Below are 17,779 nucleotides of genomic sequence, written 5' to 3'. Positions count from 1 at the left end.
TAGCTTAATTATTCATTGGCACTTAACAAAGCATTGTTATTTTGCAGAAAAATTTACCAGTGATGCGACTTGGGTCTTCTCGAGAACTGAGACCAGGTGAATGGGTAGTGGCAATTGGTAGCCCTTTGTCTCTTTCCAACACTATCACTGCAGGTGTGATTTCATCAGTGAACAGGCCTTCAGAGGAACTGGGTCTCAGAGGTCGTGACATGGAATACATACAAACAGATGCTGCAATAACAGTAAGCTATTACAGTTACAAATTTTGCTTTTTGTTATTGAAGAAGGAAAAGGAATTACGTAACTGTGACCACTGTTGTCAACCATTTTTGTTACTAATGCTGTTTTCACGGGGGCCCTGAATTCAAACATCAGTGTGCAAGTTTCGGATGGAAGAATGCATGAAACACATGTAGCTTTTATTTTCCCAAAATTGCAGAGCAGTATGAAGCCTATAAAATATTGTCAATTCACATTAGAACACAGATCTGCAAAATGGAAGACTGCCACGTATGTTGGATGCATTTTGCTTAGTGGAAACGAGGCATCATGGCTACTTGCACAGCAGCAGTGGTATGGTGCATGTGCAGGCCACAGTAATGGACATCACTACCCAGTTTATTGACCTGCTGAAGTGGCCCAGTATGCTGCTGTTTGTGCCATTGTGGAACCTCGTGGAGTCTTCGTCTTCATCGTGGCAACATTGCCTGTAGAGCTAGTGATTGCCTGTAGAGCTGGTGATGCTTCACGCTCTTGCCCAGCTAAAACCTGCACTGGAGGCTGCATTGTGTTGCCACTGCCACTGTGTGAGCGAACAGGGGTACTGTGTCTGGGCATAGGGTGAACTGAGCTTTAAAATCTGAGATGCATACACCATGTCTGCTGTAAATCTTGACATTAACCGCAATGTGTGCGGTTTGGTACAGTGGTTAATGTAGCTATCTGGAATGCTGCTGCTTGCAAGTTCAAACCCGGCCACTGGCAGTTACTCGTTATTTCTTATTTATCATTTCTGGAAAGTTCTCAAAATTTCTTATGTTTGTAGTGTTTGTTTATTGTAGAACATTCGATGTTTATATAAATAGTAGCACCCTCCACCCAGGAGTTCAGTTCTGTTCTGGCTGTACATTGATGTTTGTAATAAACATGCTTTCAGTGCTCAGTGTTGTACTCCATTGACAATTCTATTTCTGTTCTTGGACTTGAGAGTGGTTAAAACATGACATTTTTTGGCAGAGACACCAGGTAGTATGAGCACATTCCGAGATAACTTCTCACGCCAGAAATGTATTTCTTGGGCACAAAGAGAGACTTAATCAGATTCAGGTGCTGACCTGTAGTCAGAACACACTTCAACAAGGTTGTCAGCTTGCTTAGATATTCTTCAAATGTCTTCAAAAAATGATGTCATCAAAATAGCCAAGGCCATTTATGGTACTGAAGCAGGTTGTCCACCATACATTTGAAGATGGCTGGAGTGCTACACAGACCAAGCGGCATAACTTCAGATTCATAGAGGCCTTCAGTAGTTACGAAGGAAGTCTCTTACCCAGCAGCCTCATCAACCTCAGTTTCCCAGTAGCCTGTCTATATGTCCATAATTAAGAAATACTTTGTTTCTTTCAAACAGTCTGTAAGGTGTCACCAATGTTTGGCAATGGGTAGACATCTTTTTTGTGATTTTTATTCAGTTGTCAGTAGTTTACACAAAAAAGTCATGTGACATCTTTCTTAAAAATCTACACTTCCTCCTGAATTATTTCATTCAGCTGGCAACACCCTATACAAGTCCTAGCGAATTGTTGGATGATTCCATTGTTGATATGTTTTACCATCGGCTGCGTGGGCAGTATTTGCTCCACCCTGGATTTGAAAGCGTCAAATGTTGGTGCAATACAGCTAACACTCACCGATGTTGTTCCTCAGTCAGGCGTCATCATTTGGCATTTCAATAGTTTCCTCCCCTGCGTTGTCGGTAATGATAGTGTGCATGATTCATCAACAACATCGCATAGGGCCGTGTACGGGACTGGTTCAGCTAGTCCTATGCACATACTTAGGGATGAGTTGTAGCTGCTCATGACAATTAGTAATCCAGAGGCCCCCTTGATCACCCACAAAATATGATTGTTGTTGGCTTGCGGATATATTTTGTGCTCCTGAGTAACTTTTTGCAATTGACAAAAGCTTCACGGTTTACCTTAGTGTCTCAGTTGGCAATTGGAACTTGTCCCATTGATTACAGCCAGCTAACAACAGTCCAGAGTGATCTTTTTTATGGGTGCTTGTCATAACAGCTTTGTCAGTTGGAGCTTTGGTCTCCCACGATCTATGACTGCTTGCAAGGCCTGCAAGGAGACCCATCTGTGAGTAACATCATGATAACAGTCTGCCAAAACTACAAATTTGTAGGGCTGCATTCTGTCATCGATAATTATTCTTACAATACATGTTCGTATCTGCTGGACATATTTGCCATTTACGACTTTCAACACAAGTGCTTTTGTGTAACACAGTAGTCTTCTTTATTGATGACGATAAGCATTTGGCATCACAAAAAAGGAAGCCCATGAGTTGATTAGTGCCTGGACAGGTTGGCCATTGATGACAATGTCAGTGAAATTTCCCATCAGCATGGTGAGTGTCGACCATGTCATCCGCAGCTGTTTGCCTAGCTCAATTTTCATGAATTCAGTGGCTAAGCAAGTGTCTTGCAACTCTGCATGACTGCAGGGAACGGCTATGTCTTGTTGAAATGCGACCTCATGTGGGTAAGGTGAGGGGCTTCATCCTGCAGGTTGTACTGCCGGCAGTTCGTAAAGGATTTCTGAACTGAAGCACGTCTGATGCAAGAACTACTGTGGGCCAACACCAAAGTTTTCAGGAATGGATTGCAAGAAAGATATTTCCTTATCTTAAACAAGGCACTAACACCTTCTCTAGTTGTAGCATATTGTGACGAGAAAGCCAAGGCAGAACTTAACACTATTGCTGGCAGCTATGGTATAGGTGCAGTTCCAGAACAAATTCAGGAAGGTGCTGAAAAGGCAATAGCTTTTGCTTTTAGATGAACCGCACTACAAGTGAGGAGGAGTGCCCTGCAGCTTTCTGGGCCATCAAAAAGTTCCAGCTGCATGTATTTGGCAAAACATTCTCCATTGTGTAGACACCATTCCCTATGCTGGCCAACTAGCTTGAACAATCCTTCAGTTTGACTGGTGAGATGGGGAGTGAGGCTTCAGGAGAATGTCGTCACAGAGGTATACAAAAGCAGATGCAGACACAAGAACACTTGAATGCCTGTCAAGGAATCCTTTATCAGATCACAGCGGCATGGATGAAATCTCAGTCATCAGTGCACTAAATCACACAACTGCTGAACACAGGGAAGATGGAGCACCATTAAAAACCATAGCAGCCTCTGAAGGAGGAGGAGCTGCTGCAAGGAGAATTCCAGTTAATTAATGAACTTTGTATAAGAGCACCTATGAACCAGTAGGATGCAAATAGTTGCTCAGCATCCAAGCTCAGCTACAGCATTCACATTGTTTTTCCTGCTCTACGGTCGTCAGACCAAAATGACAGTGGATACACTGTTCCTGTTTCAACTACATGATATTCGTGATAGCTGTGTGAAACACCTTATCTCCAGGACCGAAGAAGCAATGCAGCTGGTTCACATACAGACCCTGGACCCCCAGGAGAAAGACAGAGCACTATAACTCCAAGCACCCGCCATTGAGATATTGCCCTGGGGATGTGGTCTGGATTTTCACACTTGTGCGGAAAGTGGGATTATTGGAAAAGTTATTAAAATGGCACTTTGTCGGATCATATCCTTTGTTCCTTTTCGGGCGTAACATACAAAGTTGAGTATTGTGATCCTTCATCAAGGAGACCAAAGAACAGGGACAATGTCCATGTTTTCCATATGAAGCCCTACAACACTGAAGGAATTGATGATTGGAAGGAAGCTGAAGAGCAACTTGACAGTTGTGAAGGTTTGATGTAAGGGTCTATCTGTGGTGCTCATTATAGTGGAGAGGATGTGACAACATGACCAGAATGTGAGGATTTCTTAGTGCTGCCATACAGAGGACCATTGACAAGAACTGAATCCAGGGTGCTGTAGTCACCTCCATTGGTAACTTAAAACAGCAGGTTCCTGTTTATCCTTTTTGGAAGACTCTCAAATTTCTTTTGTTTAAAATGTATGTATGTTCTGAAGTATTTTATGTTTGTATAAACAGGTACACCCTTCATCCAGGAGTTTTGTTCTGGTCTGGCTGTATGGTGGTGTTCATAATACATGTCTGTCAGTACTGTTATACGTCATTGATGACCCTAGGTTTCAGATTTGGAATTGAGTGTGCTCAGACTGGACAGTACAGGTGCGAACACAGTACAGAGATCTGGAATGGGTGTGCATCTGATATAACCTAGAACACATCAGAGTTAGAATATCCAAAGCACGTAAATGTAACTAAGCTAGAATTGTTGGTAGCTGAAGGGTGATCAGCGATGAATAAGGTGATTGGCCATGTGACCTGTTTAAAGGCATCTGTGATCCATAACTGATCCCAGATGGGGCTGGAACTGTCCCTGTCAGCTATGCCAGTTCGTGCATATGTTGCCCAATTTATCAATGAAACCATGTCCTCAATGTCCATTTGAAAATGGACACCTAAATTGGAAATCCTGAGAGTTAAGAACAATTTCTGCAAGGAACGATCAGCTGTAGGGACTATGTACTGCAGTGAGTGTACCCTTCTATACTGAATGCGTGCTGAATGATTGTAGCTGAATCCCATTCCAACACACTGACCTCACGTACTTTTCTTGACCGCAGCATTTGTAGTATCCCCAGTGGTCTAGACGGTCTGCTGCTGAATGAACGGGAAAGCATTTTGGCCACAACTTGCTCCAACGGTGATGGTAACTTCCTGAGCAGGAAAAACGTATCTGGTGATACCAAAGAAAAAGGCAGGATGCAACAAGAGGTTCATGTATCATGACTGTATTTGAATTGATGAATAAGACATTGATGAATCATGACGTTGCTGTAGTCTAGGGGTTGACCCATATATGTTTTGTGTGAACAAAGCCCGTTGTCGTGACTGTGTTGCCACAACTAGTGGTAACACTGTGATGCTTTTGTTAGCTGCCTTGGCCATTTCAAGTAATAAGTGATGCATAAGGTGTCTTCTAGCAATAGAGTGTGCAGTTTCAATGCTACTGTGCTTATCTCTGGATCTGTAGCCAGCTCAGCGACAATGTCATGAATCAAGCAGCCAGTAAAAGAAGCCTTGCAGTTTGAGTTTGCACATGTGAAATAACAGCAGCTCAATCCTTGCTAATCAGTTAACTAGGAACAGTATGATTGCATGGCTTTTTGTGGCATTAGTGAAACTCTGTCCTTGAGGCAACCATTTGATATCTCTCTGGGAGTAGTAATAGTCAACATCGCACATTTGTCTGCGAATGAGAGGGCAACTTGGTCTGTCAGTGGCACTAACTTCCGAATAGGAAGAATGTGTCCATGCTGAAGACTAAGATGACAACTACTGTAACGAGTCATTTGTGATCTGAAATGCTGTGAAATGTTGTTTCAGGCGATGCAGGTATGTTTCCCAGGCTCCTTTAGCACTGTTAAAATGCAAACACACTGGAAGTAGAAAGTGAGTGTGTACTGCAGAGTGGTCAACTGATTGGCACTCCTGTGCTATACGTTTGTCCAACAGTAATTGAAGTGACTCCTGGAACAATGCTACTGCTATTATTGTTACAGCTACTGCTGTCGTTGTTCAGTAAGGTGAATTAGTGTAGCGTCCATCCCGAGGCATTAGAATCTCATACAGAATGGGAAGAACCAGTTTTAGACCAAACTTGAAGAGGACCCGGGCAGACCCACAGGTTGACAAAAGGAATGAATGGCAAGTGTCCTAGAGAAGACATTCATGATGACAACACAAGATGGACAAGTGAACAACAAACAAACAGGTTCCAAAAAGTGACCGAGTGAGAAACCACATCGGTGATGTGACAACGTAATAGAGACAGTCGAGAGTGAGGTTTGACACCAGTGATACACAACAGCAGCAAATAAGAGACTAAAGGATCACTTGCCGTCTGGCCCTGTTTATCTCAGCTTTTCAGCTGTATTTATGTTGGCAATGACTAGAGTTATTGGCAGGGGCATTTCACACGAGAAACAGTGGGTGGCCTATCTTGGTGACTGAGGCACTTCACTGGTACTGCCGCCGCCTTTGGACTGTCTTCAGCAAATTTCTTCTAGGATGAATTAAAATTTTTGGGCTGAGTAAGGACAATTTTACCCAAATAAAAATTAGTGGAAGTGGCTAGATTTCTTAGGTTAGTTTATTTAAAAAACTTTGTTTTGCAAAGAATAGGCACAGAAGTAGCTGTGTGACGTAAAGCCATTTCCTGAGTTCCCTGAACCCAGTGCTCCAAATGTCCTTCGATGAGGCCAGAATTATAAATGTAACATATTGTGCATATGTTGGGAAAAACACACTTCTGTACTACTACGGTATTGATGACAAATCGCTGGAAACAGTGTCTACAGGAAAATATCTAGAAGTAAGTACACCGAGCGACCTTATGTGGAATGACCACATGAAACAAATGGTAGTAAAAGCAGATGTCAAACAGATTCATAGGAAGAATCTTGAGGAAATGTAACTCATCCACAAAAGAAGTGGCTTACAAGGCACCTGTTTGACTAATTCTTGAGTATTGTACTCTTACCATGTAGGACTGATAGAAGAGATAATGATAGAGAATCTAATGTAGAGTGGGATGTTTTGTCACAGAATTGTTTAGTTGGTGTAAGGGCATTATGGAGATACTCAACAAACTCTAGTGGAAGATGAAACTTCCTGGCAGATTAAAACTGTGTGCCCGACCGAGACTCGAACTCGGGACCTTTGCCTTTCGCGGGCAAGTGCTCTACCATCTGAGCTACCGAAGCACGACTCACGCCCGGTACCCACAGCTTTACTTCTGCCAGTATCTCGTCTCCTACCTTCCAAACTTTACAGAAGCTCTCCTGCGAACCTTGCAGAACTAGCACTCCTGAAAGAGAGGATACTGTGGAGACATGGCTTAGCCACAGCCTGGGGGATGTTTCCAGAATGAGATTTTCACTCTGCAGCGGAGTGTGCGCTGATATGAAACTTCATGGCAGATTAAAACTGTGTGCCCGACCGAGACTCGAACTCAGGACCTTTGCCTTTCGCGGGCAAGTGCTCTAGTGGAAGATGTTACAAGAGAGACATTGTGCATCATGAAGAGGTTTACTTATGAAGGAAGGTTCAAGAGAGTGGTTTCTGGGAAGCCAGACAACATATTACTTCCTCCCACTCACATCTCCCGAAATCACTATAAAGAACAAATTTGAGAAATTAAAACTACCGCAGAGACAGTCATTGTTCCCACATGCCATTTGCAAGTGGAACACGAGAGGGGGGATCAGTTAGTGGTACCAGTACCCTCCACTTCACACCATCTGGTGGCTTCTGGAGTTCTGATGTAAATGTAGAAGATTTATTTATTACTTATTTGGTTTAGTTGATATCCACCTATTAAGCAGATACTCTGTTTATACAAACAGGGTACATATTCTGATATAATCATCCATAGCAAAATTGAAATTAAATGTTAATGTGATACATCCAGGACTTCCCATTGTTTGATATTAATGTGATAGATGTATTTACATGTATAACAATTCAAAACAAATGTTACTAAATACTTATATGTCTGTGTCTTTCAGATATGTTCCTATAATGTGATAAATCCACATACCATTTGTATTTAATAGAACAGTAATAGATGTCAGCAGTGGAATCTTCAGCTGATTCAGCTTATGATACAGTTTTGTTTGCTGTATCTGATGCTTGGCACATGCTAGTATTACCATGATTTAAGCCAGCTTTCTCTTCATTTTCATGACCAGACACTGGTGAATCAATAAATTTTATGAAGATGGCTGGGGTAACATCTATATCCTGACCACATTCTTCTTATGGAGCTCTAGTGCTGTTTACTCATTCAGACTCCAGTAAGCCACTGTTTCGTTAGCAGTTTCGATTGAATATGACCATAAAATCTTCCTTTGTTTCTTGGGGTAACTGTCCACTCCTTACTCCATTCTTCCTGTGCTTGGTGGCGTGTTTTTACAAACAACATTCCTTGAGATATGCCTCGGGTTATACATTCTTTAACATACCTGACGACAATTTCGTTTCCAGTTATGCCTTTATGTCCTTTGGGTATCAAGAAGTTTACATCAATATCAACTTTTATTGCAACATGAATCAGACTCACAATATTCTGTATGTAATCAGTCATATAAAGTTTCCTTCCTATGGAGACTACCTTAAGAGTCTGTTAAGATTAAAACTTTTTCCGATTCATGTCTTTTTCTGTAGGTAGTCATGTCATAAATTGCTAATATTTCCACAGTATAAATGGACAGTTCAGTAAATACAGCATACCTCCTCATAATATTTGTTTATGGGCAATAGAATATGTACCGTTCCTTCTAATAACTTGTAGCCATCTTTGTAAATTTGGATGTAATTTCATCACCTGTTTTCTATGACAAAATTGTCTGTTTGTTCTTGGTATTGTTTTTCAGGGTTGGCAGGTAAAATACCTTGTTGCCCAAGGAAGCTGACCTGTATGGACAGATGCATTCCTGAATCTCGCGGTCTTGTAATAGTTATGTAACTGGGGTCCATTTGTCATTTTATAATTTGTAGTCAAATGTAAATGAGACACATGGAATGAAAGTAAGCAAACTTTTTGTTGTTTCAAAATTAATTGTCACAGCTGTTAATATATTTATCCCACTGTGATACAAGACAGTCAGTGCCTTCATGGAAAAGTGTTTTTGGCTGCCTACCAAACCATGATTGTACACAGGAGTGTACCTTTTCAGCCGAAGCAAATTGATGGCTGTGAATGTCTTTCTTCAGCACTCCAAAAATATGGAAATTGTATGAGTAGAGACCGGGACAGCATAGTTCCAACAATCTTGACAATGTGTAGGCCCTTCTGGGCATGATCATGTTTATCACAAACATTTTTCCATGAAGGAATTGACTATCTTGTCACACATGGGATAAATGTATTGACATTTATGGCAATTACTTTTGAAATAATAAAACAGTTTACTTAATTTTTTTCAGTCTCTCTCATTTTCATTTGACTGCCCCTTATACTAAGTATTTTTATGCTAAGCACTGTTGTTGAATGTAGAGTAGCATGTCTTTTCTTTCTGCAAGGGGTGTGTTGGTCAGTGATGTCGACATAGTATCCAAGCATATTCTCATCACTCTGTATTGTAGTTATGTCATCAGATTTCTTTAATACATATTTTGTCACATACCCATAGGATGACATCCATGTCCAAGCAACTTGAGTCTAACAGTGAATCCTCCAACAACCCTGACTATGATATGTTAGGCTTCTAGCGGCTGAAGAGTTGGAAAGACACAAGTTGTAGAATGGTGGCATGTTTACAGTGATATTTTCTAAGTGATAGAATGATTGTGCACATGCATGAGAGTGAAAATGGGTAGACTGGCTGTGATTTCAACAGAGTTTGTGTTATGTTCTTTTTTATTGTTTACTGATGTTGACATTTGTACAAAATATTTTAGCAAATGCACTAACAAATAGTGTGTGTGTGTGTGTGTGTGTGTGTGTGTGTGTGTGTGTGTGTGTGTGTTTAGCCTGCCACCCCACTGTTACACACACACACACACACACACACACACAAACGTTTAGAAGAGGTGAATGGAAGGAACTGCCCGTGTCTTTCAAACTCAACCTTTCCTTTTGTACTGTGAAAGGGTTTATCATTTCTCATATTGTCTGTATCACCTAAGAATTTCTATTATGTTTTTATTAACAAGTTACTGGGCCACTTCCAACATGAGGGGCTTTCATTTGCCAAAGAGGTATTAACTTCCAGAATGAAGTCAACCAAACGGTTAGCTAAATTAACATTAATATGAACATTAAGTTCAAGCTCTTTGACTGTTTCAAACCATTCGTTGGCCAGGTCTGTCACCAGACAGCTACCAAAACAGAAAAAGCACTTTTGTGAGGGGTAGCAATATACATGTTTTAAAAATTTGCATAAATAATTATTGTATCATCTGTGTCAAGCACCCTTGTTGTCACCAGAATGGATCTCTATTTTCCTAGGATTGTAACAGAGAACCTAAATTTCAAGGCATTGTAGTTCACTGTTTGTGTGCCTTGTTTTGGTCTGTCCTTCTAGAGGCCATCAGCGATAGGGCATCAGATTCGGGCAATTGTGGAATAGTAAAACAGTTCATTAAAGCCAATGAAGAAGGGAGAAGCAATTGAGAAAACAAGTGAAGAAGCAAGGCAGTGACACGCACCAGATATTGGTAGCTAATGATGCTAGTGTAACTCGAGAATTGCTGTCTTTAGAAGCTAATCAGACAGTTGAAAATCCAGGATGGAATGTAACAATATTATGAAAAAGGAAGTTGCTACTCACCATATAGCAGAAATGCTGAGTCAGATAGGCACAACAGAAAGACTGTCACAAGTAAAGCTTTCGGTCAGTAAGACTTTCATCCACAAACACACACACACACACACACACACACACACACACACACACACACACACACACTGCTTATTTATAGTACTGGGAAATCTACCAATTATGTAAGGTGCCAGTTTGAAGGCCTTATATTTATAAGGAAAGTATTTGTGAAACTGATATGTAAAATAAATCACCTATTGTTAATGTTAATTAGTTTTTAGTGTAATGAAAATATTATGAAAGGATAGGTCCCTACTCACCATGTAAAGGAGGCCTTGAGTTGCAGACAGGCATAACAAAAGGACTACCACACATTTGAGCTTTCGACCAAAACAACTTCTCCTAAAGTAGAAAACCACACACACACACACACACACACACACCTATATATATGCAGATGCAACTCACACATCCAATTGCAGTCTCAGGCGACTGAAAGAACACTATGAGCAGCACCACCAATGCACCAGTCGTGCAATCTACAAGCAAACTGCAACCGCTGTGCTGCATTCTATGTGGGCATGACAACCAACAATCTGTCTGTCTGCATGAATGGCCATTGACAAACTGCGGTCAAGAAACAAGTGGACCAACTTGTTGCTGACCACGCTGCCAAACACGACATCTTTCATTTCAGTGACTGCTTCACAGCCTGTGCCATATGGGTCTTTGCCACCAACAACAGCTTTTCTGAATTGCGCAGATGGGAAATTTACCTGCAATACATCCTATGTTCCTGTAACCCTCCTGGCCTCAACCTTTGTTAGTCACTGTCCTCACCCATCCAGCCCCTTCACTGTTCCCATTCCAGAAATACACAGCCCTCATTCCACCATTGCACCCAGTTATTTTACTTCTCTCCTTTTCTGCTACCCTGCCCCCTCCCCAACTCTCCCCTGCCGCCCCCTGTGGGTCTGGGGTTTAGAATAGGCCCGAGGTATTCCTGCCTGTTGTAAGAGGTGACTAAAAGGGGTCTCACACATTTCGGCCTTTATGTGATGGTCCCCTATAGGGTTTGTCCTCCATTTTTCAAAATTTTTCCTAAGACTGAGACAATTGGGGAAGGGTGCCTTACATGGTGCATCATGTGCTGAGACCTATCGCATCCTTCGCCGACGTGGATCTGCACTTCTGTTCATTCTCCAACTGTTGGGCGAAGTCTGGGTGCTCATTTTTCCATCAACTATGCAGTATCGTTTTCTTCGCTGACAATGATAATGGACTTGTTTCCATGGTTGCACCTGATACTCAGCATGGTAGCAGACCGTTGTGGTGGGGCCGCCATGTGCCCTGTTGGTTGTAGCCCCCTGACCACACAGGCATCGCTCTGCTGACGCCTGCGCCGTTAACTCCCCACGTATGCTGAGGAGTAGATGCCCGTCACCTTGGGGCATCAGGACTCCTGGCAATGGCCATCCCGCCAGGTGGCCTTTGCTGCGGCTGGGCGGCACCCATGGAGAGGGCCCCTGGTCAGAGTGGTTGGCACCCATGGAGAGGGCCCCTGGTCAGAGTGGGTGGCATCAGGGCAGATGACATGCGTTGAAATGTAGTACATCATCTCTTGCTGGTGGTCAAACACCAGCAGTCTCTAAGCGTTCATGGGCTCAATTCAACACGCAGTAGTACGCCCCCTAATCGTTCGCCTCCCTGGCCACACCATGGGAGGAACATCAGGCTAAGGATGGCAGCAGCATGTATTTGCCCTGATACCTTGTATGTTTGAGAGCTGATGGGGAATCTTTCATGACGATGAAGCCTCAGTTTTTTGTTGAGCATTTAGAGGACAGGTTTGGGGAGGTGGAGGGCTTGTCCAAAATGAGATCCAGTTCAGTCCTGATCAAAACAGCATCCTCTGCCCAGTCATGGGTGTTACTCCCTCGCGACAAGCTGGGGGATGTTTCTGTAACCATAACGCCCCATAAGAGCTTAAGTATGGTCCAGGGTATCATATTTCACAGGGAACTTCTTTTGCAGTCTGATGAGCTCACGCCAATATAGAGCGGCAAGGTGTACATTTTGTTCGGCATGTCCACCGGGGTCCGAGGGATAGCCAGGTTGCCACCGGTGCCTTCATTTTGGCCTTTAAGAGTGATACATTACCCAAGAATGTCAAGGTGATGGTCTATCACTGTGATGTAAAGCCCTATATCTCGCCCCCAATCCGGTGCTTTAAATGCTGGAAGTTCAGCCATATGTCTTCCCGCTGTACTTCCAACGTCACATCTTAAGATTGCGGATTTCCATCACATCCCAATACTCCATGGGTCCTGCCTCCCATCTGTGTCAATGCAGAGAGCACCATTCGCCTTGCTCACCTGACTGCAGGGTTCTCCAGAAAGAAAGGAAAATCATGGAGTACAAGACCCTGGACCGACTGACCTACACTGAGGCTGAAAGAAAATTTGAATGCCTACATCCTGTATGTACAACTTCGTCTTACGCCGCCACTGCAACAGTTCTAGCCCCATCAGCTCTGCCAACCCCAGTCACCTCTCAAGAGTCGGAAGACTGCACCTGTCCCCGTGACCCCCTTGATGGTGGGTGGCACTTCCCTCCCTGTTGCTGCTGCACCACCTACTTCGGGAGGAACCCCCTCCCCCTCTCCACCCCAACCATCAGGGATATCATTCCCTACTTTTACACTGGAGAAGCGTAAATCTTCATCGGCTCCTCTCGGTAGGAAGGGGTCCCTTGGGTCACTCCCTTCCCAGGTTTCTGCTAGTGGAAAAGATGACACCCACCAGTGGCTGAAGAGCCCAAAGGCAGCTGGTCGTAGGGCTTCATGCTCATTCTCAGTCCTAGAGATGGAATCAGTGCAGTCCTCCCAGCCAGGGAAACCCAAGGAGCAGCGAGAGAAATCCAAAAGGAATATCCTCAAGACCAAGGGAACTGCGGTGGCACCCACACCACTGCTACCTACAAGCTCTGTGACTGCGGATGAAGTGGAGATTTTGGTGTCTGCTGAGGACCTAGATCTCCCCAGACATTCAGGCACAATGGATATAGACTGCTCAGGCAACAAGTCAGTGACAGCAGGTGACCCTGAGGCATATGGATATAGACTGCTCAGGCAACAAGTCAGTGACAGCAGGTGACCCTGAGGCATAAACTGCCTCATTGAATGTTCCCTGCCTTCCCAGTCTCATGATGATGTCATCCTCCAGTGGAATTGCGACAGTTTTTTCCACCACCTGGCTGAGCTACGGCGACTGTTAAGCTTTACACCTGCTTTCTGCATTGCCCTCCAGGAAACCTTGTTCCCAACAATGCGGACCCCTGCCCTCCATGGCTATAAGGTATATTACAGGAACCGTAGTGACTATAATCGAGTGTCAGCTGGAGTTGACGTTTATGTCCTAAACTCAGTCTGTAGTGAAACTGTGCTCCTTCAAACTCCTCTTGAAGCTGTGGCTGTCATAATAAGGACGACGCAGGAAATAACTGTCTGCAATATAGATCTTCCTCCAGATGGTGCAGTACCCCTGAATGTATTAGTTGCACTCCCTAAAATACTTTTGGGAGATTTTAATCATGCTTACTGGCTGAGGCAGAGATGTCGCAACTTTACTGTCTTAGTTCTACCTCTACCTCTTAAATACTGGGGCTTCCACACATTTCAGTGTGTCTCACGGTAGTTACTCAGCCATTGAGTTATCACTTTGCAGCCCAGGTCTTCTCCCATCTATCCGCTCTGGAGAGCACATGACGACATGTGTGGTAGTTGCCACTTCTACATCTTCCTGTCTATGCCCCTGCGTCAGGCCCACAGACGCCTGCCCAGATGGGTTTTTAAACAAAGCAGACTGGGAAACTTTCACCTCTGCTGTCACCGTTGCATCTCCTCCACATGGGAATCGTGATGGTTGAGCAGGTGTCTACCACAATCCTTTGTGCAGTAGAAAATGCGATCCCTCACTCTTCAGGGTGCCCCCCGCGAAAGGCGGTCCCTTAGTGGTCACCAGAAGTCGCTGAAGCAATTAAGGAGTGCCAGCGAGCTTTACAGCGGCACCCTTCCCTTGAGCCTTTAAACGGCCTCGTGCCCGCATTCGCCAACTTATCAAACAACGGAAGCAAGAGTGTTGGGAGACATACGTCTCGACCATTGGATGCCATATGTCACCTTCCCAAGTCTGGGCAAAGATCAAACGTGTTTTCGGGTACCAGACTCCAACAGGTGTCCCTGGCGTTAACATAAATGGCATGTTATCTACTGACGCAAATGCGATTGCTGAGCACTTTGCTGAGCCCTGTGCTCGAGCCTCTGTATCAGAGAATAACCCCCTAGCCTTTTGCACTCTCAAACAACAGCTGGAAGGGAAAGTCCTCTCATTCACTACACGGCACAGTGAATCCTATAACGCCCCATATACAGAGTGGGAGCTCCTCGGTGCCCTTGCACATTGCCCTGACACTGCTCCTGGGCCAGATCGGATCCACAGTCAGGTGATTAAACATCTCTCATCTGATTACAAGCAACATCTCATCATCTTCAACTGGATCTGGTGCAATGGCATCTTGCCATCACAATGGCGGGAAAGCACCATCATTTCAGTGCTCAAACCCGGTAAAAACGCGCTTGATGTGGACAGCTATCAACCTATCAGCCTCACCAACATTCTCTGTAAGCTGCTGGAATGTATGGTGTGTCGGCAGTTGGGTTGGGTCCTGGACCAGGTGGCCTACTGGCTCCGTGTCAGGGCGGCTTCCTCCAGGGTCGCTCTATCACCGATAATCTTGCGTCCCTCGAGTCTACCATCGGAACAGCCTTTTCCAGACACCAAATCCTGGTTGCCACCTTTTTTTATTTATGTAAAGTGTATGACACGACCTGGCGACATCATATCTTAGTCACATTATATGAGTGGGGTGCCCGAGGCTCACTCCCGATTTTTATCCAAAATTTGCTGTCGCTTCATACTTTCCGTGTCCAAGTAGGTGCCTCCCATACTTTCCCCCATATCCAGGAGAATGGAGTCCCGCACGGCTCTGTATTGAGTGTATCTCTATTTTTAGTGGTCATTAATGGTCTAGCAGTAGCTGTAGGGCTGTCTGTCTCACCTTCTGTGTATGCAGACGACTTCTGCATTTCGTACTGCTCCACCAGTACTGGTGTTGCTGAGCGGCACCTACAGGGAGGCATCCACAATGCGCAGTCATGGGCTCTAGCCGACGGTTTCCAGTTTTCGGCTGCAAAGTCATTTGTTATGCACTTCTGTCAGCATCGTACCGTTCATCTGGAACCAGAACTTTAGCTTACTGATGATTCAATCACTGTAGTGGAGACATATCAATTCTTAGGTCTGGTTTTCAACACCCGATTGACTTGGCTTGCTCACCTTATCAGTTTAAGCGGAAGTGCTGGCAGCAGCTCAATGCCCTCTGCTGCCTGAGCAACACCAACTGGGGTGCAGATCACTCTATGCTGCTGCGGCTCTACAGAGCCCTTTTTCAGTCCTGCCTTGACTATGGAAATCTGGTTTATGGTTCGGCGGCACCCTCAGCATTTTGTTTACTCAACCCCGTGCACCACTGTGGCATTCTCCTAGCGACAGGAGCTTTTAGGACGAGTACGGTGACCTGTGTCCTAGTGGAGGCCAGAGTCCCTCAATTGCAGGTTAGGCGTGCACGAGTGCTGGCCAGTTATGTAGCACACGTTCATAGTTCTCTTGTGCATCCGAATTACTGTCTTCTTTTCCCACCCACGGTGGTTCATCTCCTGCATCTGCAGTCCAGGTCAGGGCTTCCAATTGCAGTTCGTGTCCAGTCCCTCCTTTCTGAACTGAAGTCCTTGCCTTTACCACCTATACTTGAGGTCCATTCACATACACTTAGGCGACGGCTTCGCCTGGATCTATCAAGTGGCCCTAAGGACTCAGTAAACCCCGCGGCTCTCCGCTTGTCATGCACCGAGGCCATGAAGGGGTTTACACGGACGCCTCAATGGCTGATGATCACGTCGGCTTTGCATATGTCCATGGAGGACATATTGAACGGCACACCTTGCCTGATGGCTGCAGTGTGTTCACTGCCGAGCTGGTGGCTATATCTCATGCTCTTGAGGACATCTGTTCATGCCCTGGGAAGTCGTTTCTTCTGTTTACTGACTCCTTGAGCAGCCTACAAGCTATTGACCAGTGCTACTCATCCTTTGGTATCGACCATCCAGGAGTCCGTCTGTGCCCTGGAATGGTCCAGTCGTTCAGTGGTGTTTTGTCTTGACCCCAGGTCACGTTGGAATCCCAGGCTACGAACTTGCTGACAGGCTGGCCAAACAGGCTATGCGGAAGCTGCTTATGGAGATCAGTTATCTGCAACTGACCAGCGTTCAGTACTAGGCTGCAAGGTTTTGCAGCTTTGGGAGACAGAATGGCATATCCTCTGCACGCACAACAAACTGCGTGCCATTAAGGAGACTATGAATGTGTGGAAGACCTCCACGTGGGACTCTCGCAGGGACTCTGTGGTTCTCTGTTGACTTGGCATTGGCCACACTTGGGTGACACATGGTGACCTCCTGCGCCATGCTGACCCACCTACGTGTCGGTGCGCACCCGGCTGACAGTGTCCCATATCTTGGTGAGCTGTCTTTCTTCGGCTGCCCTGCGACGGAGTCTTCAGTTACTGGACTCGTTGCCACTTAGTTTTAGCTGACAACACCTCATCGGCTAATTTAGTTTTACATTTTATAGGTGACGGTGGATCATCATTCTATATAAGTTTTCGCGCATCTCCTTTGTCCCTTTGTGTTCCCCACTGAAATATGCTCACTATTTTTTATATACTTGAATTTAGCATATTTCGTGACAGTACTCACTTTTCCGTGAAATGTTTATAAGATGATATTTGACTTTTCTGTGTTGGCTTCAGTCGTCTAGTGAAAGTATGATTCCACAATGCTGTTTCATCGGCTGCAGAAATGACCTGGTTCAATGTGTTTGCCTCATTTTTGGTGCTTCAAATACCATTTCTTTGAATGTGGTCCCTTCTTGATGTTTATATAAAAAAGTAGTAACATAATTCATTTTTCCTGTTCACTTGCAAACTATTATAACGGCGACCTGCACATTGTTCCACCGTCTCACACACACACACACACACACACACACACACACACACACCGAGAGTTCACTGCTGACTGACTACGGTCAAAGATGACTCCAGCGTCAA

General features: G+C 44.5%; 1 protein-coding gene across 1 annotated transcript in view; it reads left to right on the top strand.

The window, feature by feature from the left end:
* The window catches only part of LOC126095051 (serine protease HTRA2, mitochondrial), a 247,630-nt gene that overhangs the window by 18,354 nt on the left and 211,497 nt on the right, over nucleotides 1-17,779 (top strand). The window contains exon 4 of the mRNA XM_049909731.1: nucleotides 48-242. Within this exon, the coding sequence (XP_049765688.1) occupies nucleotides 48-242 (195 nt within the window). The remainder of the gene's footprint in view (nucleotides 1-47; nucleotides 243-17,779) is intronic.

Source organism: Schistocerca cancellata, chromosome 8 (genome assembly GCF_023864275.1).
Source record: "Schistocerca cancellata isolate TAMUIC-IGC-003103 chromosome 8, iqSchCanc2.1, whole genome shotgun sequence".
In the NCBI taxonomy this organism is placed as follows: domain Eukaryota; kingdom Metazoa; phylum Arthropoda; class Insecta; order Orthoptera; family Acrididae; genus Schistocerca; species Schistocerca cancellata.
This window is presented reverse-complemented; position numbering and strand designations above follow the sequence as displayed.